Below are 20664 nucleotides of genomic sequence, written 5' to 3'. Positions count from 1 at the left end.
TCTCCCCTTAACAACAATTCTATCTGGCACATATATGCGATAACTAACGAACCTTCTTGTATAAACGAACAGAAAAACTAGACATTGGGGAAGCAACCAACTATGTATTCAGTGAAAAACAAAAAACCAAGAAGAAAGCCAATAAAAAAACCTGTACTGAGAGTCTAAAACACGGGTAACCATGATACATTTTACTAGAAAAATGGCCAAAAGAAATTATTATTAAAAATATGATAAAAAATCTAAAATGACATAGTGATGGTCAGAGAAAATCACAACCGCTGCCATGAAACAAAGAAATTTTAAAAATTACCCAATAAACTATATAACTTACGCAGATCGCTTTGTGAAAAAGTAGGCTTATCGTTTCTAATTTTAAATATCAATTTGGTTAAGATTTCTAGTCTTCCTTCGAGACGAAATTGGGAGGCGTTTTTATTTTAAAAAAACGCCAAAAAAATTATTTATGGGATAATTAACCAAAACTTCATTAATTAGAAAAATATTCATAAGATTATTTCACGCTCTACAAAACGCTTTTAATAGATCTCGAGTTTTATTAAACACGAGATTCATCAACTTTTCATATAAATTGTTTATTTTTTGGATAACGAAAATAATAAATGAATGCAACTCGCTTTTCGTAGAACGCTAGATCTAACATCACTTTTCACAGAACGCGCGATCATTCATTTTTCATAGAACGCGCGATCATTCACTTTTCACAGAACGCGCGATCATTCTACGTGAGCAGTTCAAGGGTATTTTTTTAATTAATGGTGTTAGAGTTACTTTTCAAATAAATGATTTTTTCCAGGTTTTTTAAAATAATAACGCGAAATTAGCAGACAATAAAAAGTCAATGACTTGACTTTGAATAATTTATAAAGTATTTTCCTTTGTAGAACAAACCATATTAGTATAATTTATAAACCTTATATCTGTTGTCTTATGATCCAACCTAAAAGGAGATGACTTTCACAATCCTGCTAGTAATAGTCCTCTTCTGGCTTAGCCTTAAATCGGAAGCTCAGCAGCCTACTTATATCTACCATGTGTGTTCGAACACCACCACTTTCACCGTAAACAGCACTTACCAAGCGAATCGTGACACCGTCTTGTCTTGGCTGGTGTCTAATACCACCCGCGGAGATGGTTTCTACAACACAACCGCAGGCAGCAGCCCCGACACCGTATACGGCATTTCCCACTGCCGTGTGGATATTAATACCACCTTCTGCCAAGCGTATATCAACTTCGCCTCCGAAGACCTTACCCGACGTTGTCCCGTTGAAAAAACAGCGATTATCTATTACGGGGAGTGCCTCCTCCGGTACTCGAATCGAACTATCGTTTCGGTTTTGGAAGACTCACGTATAGGTTATTGGCTCGACACACAGAGAAACACCAGCTTCATCCCGCAAGATGGATATTTCGACCAGGTAGTGTCGGCCGCGGCAGTGATTAGCATGAACGAAATATTAAACCGGGCGGAAAATCAACCGAGTGAAAAAAGATTTGCAGCGGTAGAAACCAGAGTTTCAGCGAATCAAAAACTGTACATCCTCGAGCAGTGTTCACCGGACATATCGGATACGGATTGCAGAATATGTCTGCAAAGATCGATAGAGAATCTAAGTTGTTGCGTCGGAAGGCAAGGGGGAGGAGTGTTGAATCCTAGCTGTAACGTCAGATATGATATTTACCCATTCTATAACCAAACAGCAATTGCACCTCTACCTCCGGCTCCGGCTCCAGGTTTATCCTTCCTGGCATAAGTTTTAAATTCAGTCCTTTAACTCTGATTTAGTATAATATCTGATTCTATCCTGATTTAATTAGAAGAAGACACACAAAACAATTCAAACTGGATCACAATACTTGTTGCAAGTTTATCAGCAACTTTCGGAGTAGCTCTGATTTCGGTCTCTGGTTTCTTCATCTGGAGGAGGAGAAACAATCAAGGTATGCAGCGGATTACTCTTTCTGGCAAGAACTGTTGGAAATAAAACACTCACACAAACAACTTTTATTGAAACTCAAACAAATATTACAAGAGTACTCTCACTCAAAAACAAGAACTACAACTCACTCTTATAAGACTTTGCTTCTTCACTCACTTAGAAGCTCTTAATTTTTCTTGATGCTTAAAACTAAAATGGGAAGGGGTATTTATACTACTCAAGAACAATCCTACACCACACAAATAAACTAATTTAAACCATTACAAATTCAACAAATATCTAACTCTCACCTAACTAAATTGATGTAAGCAATGACATCATTAATTAAATGATGTAAGCAATGACATCTTTAATTAAATGATGTAAGTAATGACATCAATTTAGTTTGGATTTGGGTTTAGGCTCCCATAATGGATCAAGTTTATGATCCACACCCTCCCTTAAACTTGATCTCGTGACCCCTAGTAGGTTCCTTAATCTTAAGAAGTCTTCGCTGGTCAGTGGCTTGGTAAAAATATCAGCAACTTGATCTTGTGACTTCACATATTCAACTTCCACATCTTTTCTTGCAACACACTCCCTTATATAGTGGTAGCGAATATCAATGTGCTTGCTTCGATCATGGAATACTGGATTCTTCGCTAAGGCAATGGCTGACTTGTTGTCGACACAAACCTTGGTAGGCTCTTCTTGTATCAAACCAATCTCCTTCAATAGATTTCTAAGCCAAATTGCATGACAAACACATGAGGTAGCAGCAACATATTCCGCTTCACAAGTGGATAATGTGACAATCGGTTGTTTCTTTGACATCCATGTGAATGCAATATCTCCCATGAAAAATACGAATCCAGTAGTGCTCCTTCGATTATCTATGTCTCCACCCCAATCACTGTCGCTATATCCAACAAGCTTGTAATCATTAGAAACTGAATAGAACAAGCCAAAGTCAATTGTACCTTTCAGATAGCGAAGAATTCTCTTTGCGGCTTTAAAATGGGTGGTTGTTGGGAATTCCATGTAGCGACTAACCAATCCAACTGCGTGAAGAATATCGGGTCTCGTGCAAGTTAGATAGCGTAGACTTCCTACCAAACTTTTGAAGAATGTTGGATCTACACTTTCACCTTCTTCATGTTTGGTCATCTTGATCCCGTATTCTGCCGGTGTGCTTATTGGCTTACAGTTCTCCATCTTGAACTTCTTCAGTATCTCCTTTGCATAGCTTTCCTGTGAAATGAAAATTCCATCATTTTGTTGCTTAACTTCAATGCCAAGGTAGTACGCCATGAGCCCCATGTCTGTCATCTCGAATTCTTTCATCATCACATCCTTGAATTCATTAAACATGCTTGGGTTGCTTCCAGTGAAGATCAAATCGTCCACGTAGAGGCACACGATCAAAATATCTTCATCTTTGATCTTGATATATAGAGCATGCTCGTAGGGACATTTGTTGAAGCCATTCTCTTGGAAGTACTTGTCGATTCGGCTATTCCATGCCCTTGGTGCTTGTTTTAGCCCGTAAAGAGCCTTCTTCAACTTTAACACCTTGTCTTCATGCCCTTTGACTTCATAGCCTGATGGTTGCTGAATGTAAAGTTCCTCTTCAAGAACTCCATTTAGGAAGGCGGACTTTACATCCATCTGTTGTATCTTCCACTTGTTTTGAGCTGCCAAAGAAATGATTAGTCTGATAGTCTCCAATCGAGCAACAGGAGCAAATACCTCATCATAGTCAATTCCAGCCTTTTGACTATAGCCTTTAGCAACTAGCCTCGCCTTGTGCCTTTCAATCTCTCCTTTGGCGTTTTGCTTTGTTTTGTACACCCATTTGACACCTATCGCCTTATGTCCCTTGGGAAGTGAGGTAAGTTCCCATGTGTCATTCTTCTCGATGGCCTTGATTTCTTCGTCCATCGCATCTCTCCATTTCTTTTCTTGTACCGCTTCTTGAAAGCTCACTGGTTCACAATCGGCAAACAGACAAAATAATGTAAGATTATCTTGTTGTTCAGTTACCTCATAGAGATCTCTAAGGCTTCTTGTGCGTTGCACAACTCTTTCACTTTGACTCCCACTTGACGATGATGAAGGTGATGAGTCTCCTTGAGTGGTTGATGTTGGTGAAGTGGGTGGAGTTGCAAGCTCTTGTTGAGATTCATCTAGTTGCTCCCTCATTGTCTGCTCATCTTCTTCAAACTGAGGAAAGAAATTGAAGTCATCTGTATGGGAGTTAAATCCCATTCTCCTTCTTCGTTGAAGACCACATCTCGACTAATCACAAACTTCTTATTGTCTGGATTGTACAACTTGTAGCCCTTCGAATTAGCATCATAGCCGATGAAGATAAAACTCTCGCTTTTATCATCAAGCTTCGTTCTTCTCTCGTCTGGTACGTGAACATGGGCTATACTTCCAAAGGTTCTCAAGTGGGAAATGCCAGGCTTTCTTCCACTCCATGCCTCTTGCGGTGTCTTTCCCCATACACTTCTTGTTGGAGATCGATTTGACAAGTAGACTGCACACGATACTGCTTCTGCCCAAAATTCTTTGGGTAGTTTCTTGCTTTTGAGCATGCTTCGTGCCATGTCGAGGATTGTTCTATTCTTTCTTTCTGCCACACCATTTTGCTGGGGGGATCTAGGAACTGTCATTGGTCGACGAATTCCATTTGCTTCACAGAACTCTTGAAACTCCCTGGAAGTAAATTCTCCACCTCGATCGGATCTCATGGCTTTGATCTTTCTACCGTTTTCTCTCTCCACTGCTGCTTTGAACTTCTTGAATACTTCAAAACTTCTGACTTCTGTTTCAAGAAATATACCCAGGTTTTTCTTGAAAAATCATCAATGAAGAGAAGAAAATAGTTATTGTTACCGAGAGAACTTGGCTTGATCGGTCCACACACATCGGTATGGATGAGCTCAAGTGGCTTCTTAGCTCTTGTCTCTGACTCCTTTGGAAAGCTTTTCCTGAATTGTTTCCCGACTAGACACCCTTCACAGAGTTGGTCAGGATGGTTGATGTGAGGTAGTCCTTTCACCATCTCCTTCTTAGATAATAGCTCTAGACCTCCAAAATTGAGATGCCCAAATCGAAGATGCCAAAGCCATGATGCATCTTTGTAGCAAGCTTTCAGGCACTTTGCAACATCATTTGTATGTTGATCAAGAACATTCTATTCTTTGACATCGGCACTTTAGCAATGAAGTTATTCTTATCATCTTTTATAGAAAGATTATAATTATTCATATGAATATCATAACCTTTCTCTACCAGTTGCCCTAAACTTAAAATGTTACTTTTCATATTGGGCACATAGTAGACATTTGAAATAAATTGATGTCTCCCATCTTTCAAACGGATAAGAATGTTACCTCTCCCTTTCACTGCTATTGTGGAATCATCTCCAAACGAAACATTTCCACTTACTGACTCGTCTAGCTCCACAAACATGTCTTTCCTTCCACACATGTGATTGCTTGCACCACTGTCAAGATACCAGGAATTTGCTTGGCCACCATCAGTTTCCTTTCGTGCTAGAAGAAGAGTTTCTTTGCCATCTGTCTTTTCCTCCACGTAATTGGCCTTCTCCTCAATTTTGTTGTTGGGAGCTCTACATTCTGAAGCATAATGCCCAAATTTTTGACAATTATAACATCGAATTTGAGATTTGTCATACTTTGAGTTTGGATTAATTCTTCCACGGCCTCGTGTTGAGCTTTCTCCTTTCTCATAGTTGTTGTTGGAATTGTTATTGTTGTAATTCCAGCCTCGTCCACGACCTCGACTTCCACCTCGTCCATGGCCTCTACCTCTGCCTTGGCCACGTTGGTTTCTATCATTGCGTTGGCTCTCATGCATATCCTTGAGTTGCAGCTTGAGGAGTTGCTCAGTAAACTCATGCTTCTTTTTATGCTTCTCTTCGTATGCTTGCAATGATCCTTGGAGCTGTTCGATCTTCATTTCTTCCAAGTCTTTAGTTTCTTCAATCGTCACGACGATGTGCTCAAATTTGGGATCCAACGAACGGAGTATCTTCTCTATTATCCTCACATCGTCTAACTTTTCACCATTTCTTTTTAATTGATTAGAAACAGCTACTACTCTTGAGAAATAATCTGAAATAGACTCAGATGCTTTCATGTTTAAGGATTCGAATTCACCTCTTAATGTTTGGAGACGAACCTTCTTCACTTGCTCGGATCCTTTGTAAGAGGTTTGCAGCTTCTCCCACGCTTCCTTGCTAGAGCTTGCACTTGAAATCTTTTCAAAACCATCATCATCTAATGCTTGATAGATGAGGTAGAGAGCCTTCTTGTCTCTCTTTCTTGAATCCTTCAAAGTTGTCTTTTGATCTGGTGTAAGAGTAGCAAAAACATCATCATCCGCAGGCTCATTATAGCCTTTCTCTATGATATCCCACACATCTTGTGATCCAAGAAGTGCCTTCATTTTGATACTCCAATTGTCGTAGTTGTTGTTGTTGAGTGTCGGAACTTGGAATGGTGCCATACCATTTGCCATATCTCTCAATATAATGAGATTTTGTAAAATCCGATTGCACGGATGAATCCGGAACGATGAAAAAAAAAACTTTGGAGGGACTTGGACAACTCGGTCAAGGGCTCCAACTCGGCTGAATCGGCTCAACTCGGTGAGTCAACTCGATTTTCTGGCAGCAGTCTTCCGGCGGTGCGTGGCGGTGCGTCAGAACTCAGATTGAGAAAATTCTGGCGGCGTCGTATTCCTCTTGTCGAGACCTTCGATCTTTCCAACTCTCTCTGATGCCACTTTGTTGGAAATAAAACACTCACACAAACAACTTTTATTGAAACTCAAACAAATATTACAAGAGTACTCTCACTCAAAAACAAGAACTACAACTCACTCTTATAAGACTTTGCTTCTTCACTCACTTAGAAGCTCTTAATTTTTCTTGATGCTTAAAACTAAAATGGGAAGGGGTATTTATACTACTCAAGAACAATCCTACACCACACAAATAAACTAATTTAAACCATTACAAATTCAACAAATATCTAACTCTCACCTAACTAAATTGATGTAAGCAATGACATCATTAATTAAATGATGTAAGCAATGACATCTTTAATTAAATGATGTAAGTAATGACATCAATTTAGTTTGGATTTGGGTTTAGGCTCCCATAATGGATCAAGTTTATGATCCAACAAGAACTACAGATCTTTCTTATATTTTCATGGCGGTCGCGCTTCGATTTTATTACAGAGAATAGGGAAAATAGCCAAGGTGCTCAACTACTTGACTTGGTAGACGGAAGAATTCCTAATGAGCACTCAACGGAAACGTTTAGTGGAGAAAATATGGGCAAGTCTCAAGAGTTACCTTCAATTCAATTGGATATTTTACATGCAGCAACAAACTCCTTTTCTCATAATAATAAGCTCGGGGAGGGTGGATTTGGTCCCGTATACAAGGTAAATTATTTTAGGTTAAACTATATTAAAGACCACCTAACTCTAGAGGGCCTATCATTTATATTATATAACATGAAGCTTTTGTTCGAGTCTATATCTGAATCCAGATGCGTTACATAAATGAACGAATTATTCCAGGGCACACTAGCAGATGGTAAAGAAATTGCTGTTAAGAGACTGTCTGGAACTTCAGGTCAAGGGCTTGTTGAGTTGAAGAATGAAGTCATGTTAATCGCCAGATTACAACATAGAAATCTTGTGAAGCTCTTAGGATGCTGCTTAGAGAAAAACGAAAATTTGCTTGTGTATGAATTCATGCACAATAGAAGCCTCGACGTCTTCCTTTTCGGTTTGATCCCAAGACTTTTATCTTTCTTATAAAGAAAAAAAATACTAACATTAAACAAAGTAGTGAAATGTTTTGCTTTTGATCTGCATTTATCTCAGATCCAAACTTATCAGCACAATTGGATTGGCAGAAACGACTCGTCATCATTAAAGGAATTGCCCGAGGTATCATGTATCTACATGAAGATTCTCGTCTCAGAATTATCCACAGAGACCTTAAAGCCAGCAATGTTCTACTTGATCATAAAATGAATCCGAAAATCTCAGATTTCGGTATGGCAAGAATTTTCGGAGAAGATAGGAATGAAGCAAATACCAAGAGAGTAGTCGGGACATAGTAAGTCTAAGTGCACTCATTGTTATTTATTGATTTTCTCCGTACTTTTGTTTTAATCGTTTCGTACAAATTACTAAAACAGCGGATACATGGCACCCGAGTACGCTATGCATGGCCTCTTCTCTATCAAATCTGATGTTTTTAGTTTTGGTGTCCTGCTGCTGGAGATTATAAGTGGAAGAAAGAACAATGGTTTCCATCTTTTACTGAGTGGTGAAAGCCTGCTGACTTTTGTATGTTTTTCATTTCTCCTTCGTCTTCAAACACTAGGTCCAATAAGCAAACTATTGTAATGATTTTTAAGCTCTAAAATGATCCAGGCATGGAAACTATGGTCCAAAGGTGCAGGGATGGAGTTGATAGATCAATGCCTTGTTCCGTCAAGTGTGGCTTCTGAAGTTCTTAAATGCATTCATATCGGGCTGTTGTGCGTGCAAGAAGACCCATCGGTCAGGCCAACCATGTCATCGGTGATTTACATGTTGGCAAGCGATGGTACCATATCGCTTTCTCGTCCAACTGAACCAGCATTTTCTGTTGGACGTGCCATCGTCGAACCATCACAATCTAATTCAAATGATGGAGCTTGTTCCGTTAATGAGGTCACTATTTCGAATTTCGTGCCTCGTTGATTTCATCATTGCTTTAAGAGTGCGTTTGATTAAGGGAATATAAGATTATCAGTAGAAATAAAAGATTATCAGGGAATAAGATTACTAGGAATGTTGTATTTTGTGTTTGGTTATTTTAGCAGAAATGTAAAATTACCGTGTTTGGTTAAAAGAATAAAATATTATTGGAATGTATATTTAACCAAATTGTCTTTATAATATATATTTTTTAACAAGTTGAATTCTACTATAATATTACTATTATTAATTTATATATTTTCTTTAAAAAAATTAAATTCATAAAATTTATATAGTTTTTTTTACAAAATTAAAAAGATAAATATGTTTAATGAAATGGTAAAATTTTATTTTAACCCCTTAACTTCATATAAAATTTTAATTATAGATTTTTTTTGTAAATCTAAAATAGTTTAAGGATAAATTTGTAATTTAACTTTCGTAGAATTTTTATTATTCAACGACAGAAGAAGGATATTTTTGAAAAAAAATTAAAGACACTTTAGTTCAAAACGCCGGTAAGCCAACAATATCTAATGGAATGGGGTAATCACATTTCCAGTAATATATCCCAAAAAAATCACTGTTGGAAATAAAAAAATTATCGAGAATGAAATTACCGACCAACCAAACGAGAAAATGAAGATTACATTCCACCGGTAATACAATTCCTTGAACCAAACGGGACCTAAGGTTTTTAGACTATCGATGGTTTGTAAATATATCATTTTCATTTTGCAAACTTACGTAGCAAATATATCCCATCTTGATTTAGTTTTCATAACTTCCTAGCATTATTATTAACATAGTATTATTTAATTTATAAATTATAAACATAAATAATTATATTTATTTAATATAAAATTAAAAAAATTATTATTTTTATTATGTACATTTTAATCACATTCAAAATTTATACAGTAAATTATATATCACAGGCTGTAGTTGCTTTTATTTTTCTAATAAAACTACTTTGCTGAGAGAAAAAATTGTATATCAAATGAAAATCATACACGAATTTCATATTTATCCATATAAAAATAAAGATTAACTAAAGTCACATGTCTTATTTATAAAAGAAAGGTCTAAAACCTTAACTAGTCTATGAAATTTAAAAGCGATAAAATAATTTCTCTGTCGCCGGTATTGAAATAGCATTTATGCTTTTGGAAAACGTGATTGTAATAAAATAAGGATTAATATTAGATGTATTCATAGTGTATAATTATATGTATTATCAATAAATTAGATGATGAAATATTATAATAAAATAAATAATTATATAATATATCTTTAAATTATGATTTTATTTTAATTTGATATTTTAAACTTTAATATATTTTATATCAATCTGTAAACTATAATTTTATTTTAAATTGATCCTTAAATTTTCAAGATATTTTATATTAATCTTCAAATTATTGATATCATTCCATTTTGATCATGCCATTACACGTTGTTAATTCTAGTTCTTGAAAAAATTTTAATTTGTTTTTGAAGGTCATTATTGAACATGTGACCTAAAAAAAATCTCAAAATCTTTAAAAAAGATTAGTTTTTGTAGAAGGTCTCAAACTCAATCTATGGGTATGCAGAAACTAGTAAAATTAACAACGCATTAATAAAATGATCAAAATGAAATGATATTAATAGTTTGCAAACTAATACAAAATATTTTAAAGTGTAAGTGTAACAACCCAGAAAATTTGAAGAAAAAAAATGAAATTAAGCAATATGGTAAAAATTGGGGACTAAATTAAAAGTTCTCAAAACTTGTAGCATGTTTTAAAGTTTAAGGAAATTCAGGGACTAAATCCTGAATTTACCCAAAAAAGTGTCGGCAGACACTCTAATAAATGGGAATCAGATATGCGGGGAGTTATCATAAGAGAAAAAAAATTAAGCTTTTCTTCACTCTCGTACCCTAACTTCCAACCACTATTCCGACGTCATCTAACCTCCGATCATCGTTTTGAAACCACCATCGTGTTCATCATCGAGCGAGAAACAAACCCCTTAAATTAATTGAAGTGAAACGCTGCCAAACGCCGTGAATTTCAAGTCAAAGTCTCGACATTTTTTTAGCTCTATCGTCAAGAAAATCTTAAATTCATCGTCGATCGTTGCTCCTTTTACGATACCTCCCGCACCATCGTGTTCCTTGTGCCATTCTAAGTCCGCCAGTGTCATCCTTGGTCTCCATCGACGGCGGCGCGTGGGGAGGTGAAGCGGTCAAAGTTTTCGATTTGTTGAAATCGAGCTCTCCGCCGTTCAAAAATTTGAACCGAGCTTTGTAAGTATCTCGAAATCACTCAAAAATAATTTTTAGAAATTTTTCCGTGAATTATAGGACACCGGAGGAGGTCCCATGCGCCCCTATGTGCCACCACTGCGCGTGGGGAAGGGCTCGGCCAGTGCTTGAAACCGGTTTGACCGGTCTGAACTGGGTTGATCAGTCCGACCCGACCCGTTGACCTTTGACCAAAACTTTGACCAGCTTTGACCGGCCATTAAACGACCGTTAATCTTTTTCGAGTATAACTATCCTGACATTTTTCGATGTCCCGAATCCGTTTCACCAAATTCGAACCCGAAAGTTTCCAAATTGTCAATCAAACCATTTGACTTTAACTTTGACCGAGAATTTAAATATCTGGAAGGTCATACTTTATATTTTTCGACGTCCTGAATCTGATTCCGAAGTCCGTTTTGCCAAATTATGACCCGAAATTCCCAAATCGAGCACGTGAACCCAAAAAGGCTTAGTATTTTAGTATTTTGATTATTTATTTGAGTTTTGGTTAAGGAATTGATTCAGTAAAAATATTTTATGAAGGTACTCGTGTTTCACTTGAGTGAGGATCAGTTAGGTCTCGAGATGTCCGTTCGTTAGATCAGCCTGAACCTCGTACTACAAGAATTACCCGTAGGTTTCCGTAAACTATTTAAATAAAGATTAAGATTATTTATATTATAATTTCAATATGGATCTTTCCAATTCGTAGGATCTAGCACTGCAGCAGAGCGTGATCGATAGATCCAGTAGTAGGCTTCCCTATCTGATTTCTCATACTGTTACAGGTGTGTTTTCATGACAGTGTTACATTATTACTGTTTTAAAATATATATCTGAATATTGTATATCTGATATCTGATTCACCGTATATTTCTAATATGATTTCTTGTTACGGTATTTTATACCGATTTTCTGAATACTGATTATCCGATATCTGAATTTTTGTATACTACTGATTTACCTTCTGATTTTTGTATTTCTGTATATGATTTCCAAGTATGAACAACTTTATGTTTTAAAGAATTAATCATTGTTTCCATTCAAATACATTCATGTTCATTTCTGTCATTGGGGGGTATTGTTGAAGGAAGTATATTTGCAGGTTCCTTGGCTGTGTGCTCAGGACCTTACTGGTTGTGTGGGATGGGTATATGGTTCTGGGGAACCTACACAAACAGATTGTGAAAGGATGGAGGTAGTGTTCATGTTTCAAAACATATTGCATAAACAAAAATTTTGTTGTAATATTTTATTTGTATATTTTTATACACTGTATGGAGCACACTGGGCTTTTTAGCTCATTCTATAGTTTTACCCTTTTTCAGATAACAACAGACAGTAAGCAACAGATTTAGCATCAGGGGAGATCAACTACTTTATTTTGTACGAACGTATATCTCTATATGTTTTTTTAGTTGTGTGTGGTGGCATGTATTTTGCTATCGTTTTGGATATATCTGTATTATTTATATTTTGTTATGTATTATATCTAATGTATTATAAGTCATTTTAAAAAAAATCTCTGAATGGGATATGTGACCACTTAGGTTTGAGTATAACTTATAGACCGGGTCTGGGGGTTACATTTGGTGGTATCAGAGCTTTCAGTTTTAAACACTCGAACTGTATATGAGTCCTAAACTTTGGATTTTTATAAAAAAATATGTCACCTTATTTTATGATTTAAAGTTCTCTCGAGATCCCTGATGCTAATCTGACATATGTTTCAAATTCTTTCTGTAGAGCCTTATAGATCCAACAATGAGTGCTGCTAGAGGTCGCAGGACAGGACGTGGTAGTGGTCAAGGACGAATCACTCGACCTTCTGTTACGATAGATGATCCGATGTCACCACGTGATCCTCCTGTTCTGCAAGTAGATTCGACCATTTCTCATGATGATCAGCTTACTCCTGTGAGAGATCCTCCCGTCACTGGAGATGAGGATAATGACATGAACGAATACGCCATTAATAGAGCTATATTTCGCATGTTTCATAGAGCTGTCAGGCCCCTAGTAATATGAATGCGGTTGAGATTTCAAATTCTCTGGTTGCTGCTGGTGTAGTTCCATTTGAGGGTATTACTGGTGGACCTCCGACAGACGCTGAGTATTGGCTGGAGGACACAGAGATGATTATGGATGAGATGGACCTCAGATCTGAACAGAAGTTGAAGAGGGCCCTAACTATATTGAAGAAATAGAGCTTCAGATGGTGGCAATCAATTTCTGGTAGTATTCCGAGAAACCAGTTAACATGGGATATTTTCAAGACGCGCTTCTGGAGTCGCTACATCGGAGAGAGATACCTATAGGAGCGACGTCAAGAGTTTCAGAATCTAGAGTAGGGTAGCATGTCTGTTATGGACTACGAGGTTGAGTTCATCCTATTGAGCTGTTATGCTACTGGACTTGTTAACACAAAGGTAGATAGATGCTTGAGGTTCGAGAATGAACTCAGGTATGAAATCAGGAGCCAAGTTGCTACCCACCGAGAGAGAAATTTTGATGCATTGGTTGAGATAGCCAAGACTACTGAGGAAATAGAGCGATTGGGTATGGAGCACAGGAGAGATAGTGATCGAGCTCAAACCCGATTCAGGAGGCCTTCTGGTTCTATTGATTCTTCTGCACATCCTAGCAAGAGAGGCAGGAGTGATTCCTTTCAGAAAGGCGGTGCGAGTATCAGACCTGTTGCATCTGGTTCCTTAGCTGTTCAGCCTTCTAGACATGGTGGATCTTCTAGGTCGCAACCTTTGCAGACATGTAAGCATTGTGGGAAATCTCATTTTGGGGAATGTAGGAAGAAATTGGGTACATGTTTTAGATATGGTTCAGGTGACCATATGCTGAAGGATTATCCAGAGTTAGCTTATACAGTTCAGACACCAGCTCGTACTCCCGCTAGTTCTCATAGTACAGTCCAGACTCCAGCAGGGGTTCGTGCTTAAGAGAGAGCACCTGGATCGGCTAGTAGAGGTCGAGCATCTCAGAGTAGGGGTCCAGTCAGATCTGAGGCCAGACAACCTGCATTGGTTTACACTGCTAGACTTCGACAGGATCGTGATGGGCCTAATGTGATTGCAGGTACTGTTACTATTCATTAAGTTCCCTACTTTGCATTGTTTGATAGTTGTTCTACCAATTCCTATGTATCGTATTCCATTTCTGAGGGTCTTAATATTTTTGTTGAGAATATTGAGCATTCGGTGATAGTTCAAAGTCCCTTGGGCAAGTCCATCGTGTTGGATCGTATTTATAGAGAGTGCCCTATAGAGATCAATGGGGAGATTTTTCTGGCTGACCTGATGAAGTTACCTTTGGAAGAGCTTGATTTGATTCTCGGCATAGATTGGTTGGACAAACATCGAGTAAATATTTATTTTAAGACTAAGAGAGTTGTTCTGAAGACCCCAGATAATCGAAAGATTGTAATGATCGGGGAACGTCGTGGATTTCTAACGAATGTTGTGTCTGCTTTGGTAGCTGAAAAGATGATCAGGAAAGGTTCTGATGCATTTCTTGCTTATATTTTAGACATTAGGAATTCTCAATCTGGTATTGAAGGCATCCGGATTGTCAAAGAATTTCCATATTTTTTCCCGATGAGTTGCCTGGATTACCTCCGGATAGAGAAGTTGAGTTTGAGATTGAAGTCTATTCTGGTTCCACTCTGGTTTCAATGGATCCTTATCGTATGGCCCCAAAAGAGCTTAAGGAACTGAAAGTTCAACTCCAGGAGTTGTTGGACAGGGGATTTATCCGACCTAGTGTATCACCGTGGGGAGCCCCAATTCTCTTTGTCAAGAAGAAAGATGGGACATTGAGACTCTGTATTGATTATAGGAAACTGAACAAGCTCACGGTTAAAAACAAATATCCTATGCCCAGGATCGATGATATATTTGACCAATTTCGAGGGGCTTCTATCTTTTTAAAGATAGACTTGAGGTGTGGTTATTATCAACTCAAAGTGAAAGACTCAGATATTCCGAAGACTGCTTTCCGTACTCGGTATGGGCATTATGAGTTTTTAGTGATGTCATTCGGGTTAACAAATGCCCCTGCTGTTTTTATGGATTTGATGCATAGGGTGTTTCAACCTTATTTGGACCAGTTTGTAGTTGTGTTCATTGATAACATACTGGTGTATTCTAGAAGTGAAGAAGAACATGAGGGGCATCTAAGGGTTGTTCTACAGACTCTAAGGGAGAATAAGCTCTACGCTAAGTTAAGCAAGTGTGAATTCTGGCTCAGCGAAGTGACTTTTCTTGGACATATCGTTTATGTTGATGGTATTCGGGTGGATCCAAGAAAAGTGAAGGCTATTTTGAACTGGAAACAACCCAGGAACATTTCTAATATCCGTAGTTTCTTGGGCTTAGCTGGTTACTACCATCGTTTTGTAGAGGGGTTCTCCCTTATTGCAGCTCCTCTGATGAAACTATTAAGGAAAGATGTTCCATTTGTTTGGTCTGAGAACCAACAAGCTAGCTTTGATAAATTGAAAACTGTTCTAACTCAAGCCCCAGTGCTGATTCAGCCTGAGTCTGGGAAGGATTTTTCTGTCTACAGTGATGCTTCTCACTCTGGATTATGATTTGTTTTAATGCAAGATGGGAAGGTTGTCGTTTATGCTTCGCGTCAGTTAAAGCTGTATGAGAGTAACTATCCTATTCACGATCTGGAGCTAGCTGCCGTGGTTTTTGCTTTAAAGATCTGGAGAAACTACCTCTACGGAGAAAAGTGTTATATGTATACTGATCATAAGAGTCTAAAGTATATGCTTACTCAGAAAGAATTAAATTTGAGACATCGTTGTCGGTTGGAGCTTCTAAAGGACTATGATTTAGAGATAAAATATCATCCAGGGAAAGCTAATGTAGTGGAAGACGCCTTGAGCCGTAAGACGATATCAGATCTCAGAGCATTATTCGCCAACTTGAGTTTATTTGATGATAATAGTTTGTTAGCAGAGTTGCAGGTTAAACCTACTTTGGCCAAGGAGATTAAGACAAACAACTTCTGGATAGCTCATTGCTTCCCATTATTGAGCAAGTTAAGCAAGGATTGAGTTTAGAGTATACTGTGGATCAGGATGGTATTTTGTGTTTTCACGGTTGTTACTGCATTCCTAAAGATGATGAGTTGAGACGGGTTATTCTTCATGAGGCTTATAGTAGTCCTTATGTTATGCATCATGGCGGGGACAAAATGTACAATAATCTCAAAGAGCGCTATTTCTGGACTGAAATGAAAAAGAATATTTTAGATTTTGTGGCGAGGTGTTTGACTTGTCAGCAGGTTAAGGCAGAACACCAGCATCTATCTGGATTGTTACAGTCAATTAAGATTCCTGAGTGGAAATGGGAGCTCATTACGATGGACTTCGTTGCTGGTCTTCCTCTGACTCCTTCTAAAAAGGATTCTATTTGGGTGATTGTTGATCGACTCACCAAGTCAGCGTACTTTATCCCTATCTAGATTAATTATTCTCTGGACAAACTGGCTAAGTTGTACATTTCTGAGATCGTTAGAATTCATGGTGTTCAGTTGTCTATCATATATGATAGAGATCTGAGGTTCACTTCCAGGTTCTGGAAAGCTTTGTATGAGGCTTTGGGTACTCATTTGAATTTCAGTACAGCTTTTCATCCTCAGGCTGATGGACAGTCTGAACAAGTTATACAAGTGTTGGAGGATATGTTACGGGGTTGTGTGATTGATTTCCGTGGTAGGTGGGAAGATTTCTTGTCGTTAGCTGAGTTTGCTTACAATAATAGTTACCAAGCAAGTATTCGCATGGCACCGTACGAGGCTCTGTATGGACGTAGATGTCGTACTCCTATATGTTGGACAGAATTGCATGATAGAAAAACTTTGGGTCCAGACTAGATTCGAGAGACTGAAGATACTGTCAGATTGATCTGTGATCGCTTGAAAGAGGCATTTGATAGGCATAAATCATACGCATATAAGCGACGTAAGGATATCGAGTCTGAGGTTGGAGATCAGGTTTTTCTCAAGGTATCCCCATGGAAGAAGGTATTGAGATTTGGACGTAAGGGTAATCTGAGTTCGCGATTTATTGGGCCGTATCATATTTTGAAGAAAGTCGGACATGTTGCTTATCAGCTTGAGTTGCCTCCCCAGCTCAGTCGTATTCATGATGTTTTTCATGTGTCTATGTTGAGGCGATATCGTCCAGATCCGGATCACATCATTCAGGTTGATGAGGTAGAACTGAGACCTGATTTGTCATATGAGGAAGAGCCTGTTCAGGTTTTAGAGAGAGATGAGCGAGTTCTTCGGAATAGGCGTATTCCAATGGTCAAAGTTTAGTGGAGTAATTGTAGCCCCTCAGAAGCTACTTGGGAGACATTGAAGTCAATGGAGGTTTAATTTCCTCATATATTTTTATAAGGTAAATTTCGAGGACGAAATTTCTTGTAGAGGGGAAGAATTGTAACAACCCAGAAAATTTGAAGAAAAAAAATGAAATTAAGCAATATGGTAAAAATTGGGGACTAAATTAAAAGTTCTCAAAACTTGTAGCATGTTTTAAAGTTTAAGGAAATTCAAGGACTAAACCCTGAATTTACCCAAAAAAGTGTCAGTATACACTCTAATAAATGGGAATCAGATATGCGGGGAGTTATCATAAGAAAAAAAAATTAAGCTTTTCTTCACTCTCGCACCCTAACTTCCAACCACTATTCTGACGCCATCTGACCTCCGATTATCGTTTTGAAACCACCATCGTGTTCATCATTGAGCGAAGAACAAACCCCTTAAATTAATTGAAGTGAAACACTACCAAATGCGTGAATTTCAAGTCAAAGTCTCGACGTTTTTTTTAGCTCTATCGCCGAGAAAATCTTAAATTCATCGACGATCGTTGCTCCGTTTACAACACCTCCCACACGATCGTGTTCCTTGTGCCGTTTCGAGTCCGCCGATGTCATCCTTGGTCTTAGTTGACGGCGGCACGTGGGGAGGTGAAGCGGTCAAAGTTTCCGATTTGTTGAAATCGAGCTCTCCGCCGTTCAAAAATTTGAACCGAGCTTTGTAAGTATCTCGAAATCGCTCAAAATAATTTTTAGAAATTTTTCCGAGAATTATAAGAGACCGGAGGATGTCCCACACGCCGCCACTGTGCGTGGGGAAGGGCTCGGCCAGTGCTTGAAACCGGTTTGACCGGTCTGAACCGGGTTGATCGGTCCGACCCGGTCTGACCCGACCCTACTCGCTGACCCAAAATTCCCAAATCGAGTACGTGAACCCAAAAAGGCTTAGTATTTTAGTATTTTGATTATTTATTTGAGTTTTGGTTAAGGAATTGATTCAGTAAAAATATTTTATGAAGGTACTCGTGTTTCACCTGAGCGAGGATCAGTTAGGTCCGGAGATGTCTGTTAGTTAGACCAGCCTGAACTGCGTACTACGAGAATTATCCGTAGGTTTCCGTAAATTATTTAAATAAAGATTAAGATTATTTATATTAGGATTTCAATATGGATCTTTCCAATTCGTAGGATCTAGCACTACAGCAGAGCGTGATCGATAGATCCAATAATAGGCTTCCCTATCTGATTTCTCATACTGTTACAGGTGTGTTTTCCCGACAGTGTTACATTATTACTGTTTTAAACAATATATCTGAATATTTTATATCTGATATATGATTTACCGTATATTTCTGATATGATTTCTGGTTACGGTATTTTATACCAATTTTCTGAATACTGATTATTCGATATCTGAATTTATGTATACTACTGATTTGCCTTCTGATTTTCATATTTATGTATATGATTTTCAAGCATGAACAACTTTATGTTTTAAAGAATTAATCATTGTTTCCATTCAAATACATTCATGTTTATTTCTGTCATTGGGGGGTATTGTTGAAGGAAATATATCTGCAGGTTCCTTGGCTGTGTGCTCAGGGCCTTACTGGTTGTGTGGGATGGGTGTATGGTTCTGGGGAACCTACACAAACAGATTGTGAAAGGATGGGGGTAGTGTTCATGTTTCAAAACATATTGCATAAACAAAAATTTTGTTGTAATATTTTATTTGTATATTTTTATACACTGTATGGAGCACACTGGGCTTTTTAGCTCATTCTATAGTTTTACCCTTTTTCAGATAACAACAGACAGTAAGCAACAGATTTAGCATCAGGGGATATCAACTACTTTATTTTGTACGAACGTATATCTCTATATGTTTTTTTAGTTGTGTGTGGTGACATGTATTTTGCTATCATTTTGGATATATCTGTATTATTTATATTTTGTTATGTATTATATCTAATGTATTATAAGTCGTTTTAAAAAAAGTCTCTGAATGGGATATGTGACCACTTAGGTTTGAGTCTAACTTACAGACCGGGTCTGGGGGTTACAGTAAGATCCAATTCAAAATGAGATCACAGTTTGAAGATGATATAAAATATTTTAAAATTCAAAATCCAATTTAGAATGAGAATCATAATTTATGGATCTCTTGTACAATTGAATCATTCTAAAAATTTAAAATTGAATTCATTCTCTTAGTCATACATTAGTATATAATTAATTGATAGTGCACATAATTGTATTATATCAGTACATTTTTTGTAAAAAAAAAGTTTGGATTAAAGGTGACTTTTCAATCTAAGACTAAGCATACTTAAATCCCAATTAAAATTTGGGTAAACTATGTCAATGGTCACTAATGTTTGGGTAAGTTTTCGTTTTCACCACTAATGTTTCAAAAGTTACAAATAGGTCACTAACGTTATCGTTTGTGACAAATTGGTCACTCGCCGTTAAGAGACGTCACGGAAATCACACGTGTGTCGTTAGCTGCTTACCTGGATGGTTGATCGCCCCTTTGACTGGTGTTTTACGAAATATTTAATGAAAATTTAATTAATAAAATTAAATGGAACTCCAAAACCACCATTAGCTCTCCTCTATTATATTCAGTTAACCCAAAGCAGAGGGGAGGGGAAATGGCTTCGGGATTCTTCGACGGTGGTCAGGATTTTTACGATGGATTAACCGGCAGATCTGTGGGTAGCATTGGCTGCATGAACAACAACAAAGCGACTACACCGTACCGGACACAAGTCCCCGAAATGTTCATGGATCCAACATCTCAGATCGTTTTAAACTTAAAAACTCCTTAACATTCATCCTGCCCACCTTTATCTCCGTTTAGCTAAGGCCAAAACTTACCAGCACACTTCTCCAATTTCTCTCTTGTCTCCCATTGATTTGTCGACCAACTTGTCGTCGTCCGATGTCTTAGGTAATTTCTCGTCTCATTCTTTCATGTTGCAGCGATACGGGTTACTGTTTTTACAACAACTGAGGCCGCAGCAAATTTCACTCGATATTAACTATGACTCCTCCATAATTTAGGCCCTTAATCCCAGTTTACCAGGCAGTCCGTATATGAATCCGATTTCGATATGGGTCGCACAACCGCAAGACTCAATGAAGAAAATGATGAACCAACTTGAGGAGCTAGAGAAACAACTGTTAGACGACGAAAATGATGAATGCGATGCTATTTCGGTTATTACCAATACCAACAGCAAGTGGTCTGAAACTATACAGAACTTAATTGGTTC

General features: G+C 37.7%; 1 protein-coding gene across 1 annotated transcript; it reads left to right on the top strand.

Annotated features, from left to right (window-relative positions):
- The first annotated feature begins 971 nt into the window (after positions 1-971).
- LOC120183424 (cysteine-rich receptor-like protein kinase 15) lies at positions 972-8774 on the top strand. Its single transcript, XM_039188124.1, has 7 exons — positions 972-1758; positions 1837-1965; positions 7221-7429; positions 7568-7778; positions 7877-8114; positions 8197-8347; positions 8435-8774. The coding sequence occupies exons 1-7, from the start codon at positions 972-974 to the stop codon at positions 8744-8746; spliced, it is 2037 nt and encodes a 678-aa protein (XP_039044055.1). The 3' UTR covers positions 8747-8774.
- Positions 8775-20664: the final 11890 nt, after the last annotated feature.

This window comes from Hibiscus syriacus, unplaced genomic scaffold (genome assembly GCF_006381635.1).
Source record: "Hibiscus syriacus cultivar Baekdansim isolate YM2019G1 unplaced genomic scaffold, ASM638163v2 tig00112762_pilon, whole genome shotgun sequence".
NCBI classification, from domain to species: Eukaryota; Viridiplantae; Streptophyta; class Magnoliopsida; order Malvales; family Malvaceae; genus Hibiscus; species Hibiscus syriacus.
The sequence above is the reverse complement of the archived record's forward strand: the minus strand, read 5'-3'. Positions and strand labels throughout refer to the sequence as shown.

What these genes read in the sequence shown, in the direction of transcription:
- LOC120183424 (XM_039188124.1), top strand. Translation starts at nt 972, where the DNA reads ATGACTTTCACAATCCTGCTAGTAATAGTCCTCTTCTGGCTTAGCCTT. An exon ending in AAGAGAGTAGTCGGGACATA is followed by an intron (nt 8,115 to 8,196) that starts GTAAGTCTAAGT and finishes TTACTAAAACAG; the next exon opens with CGGATACATGGCACCCGAGT. An exon ending in GTGAAAGCCTGCTGACTTTT is followed by an intron (nt 8,348 to 8,434) that starts GTATGTTTTTCA and finishes AAAATGATCCAG; the next exon opens with GCATGGAAACTATGGTCCAA.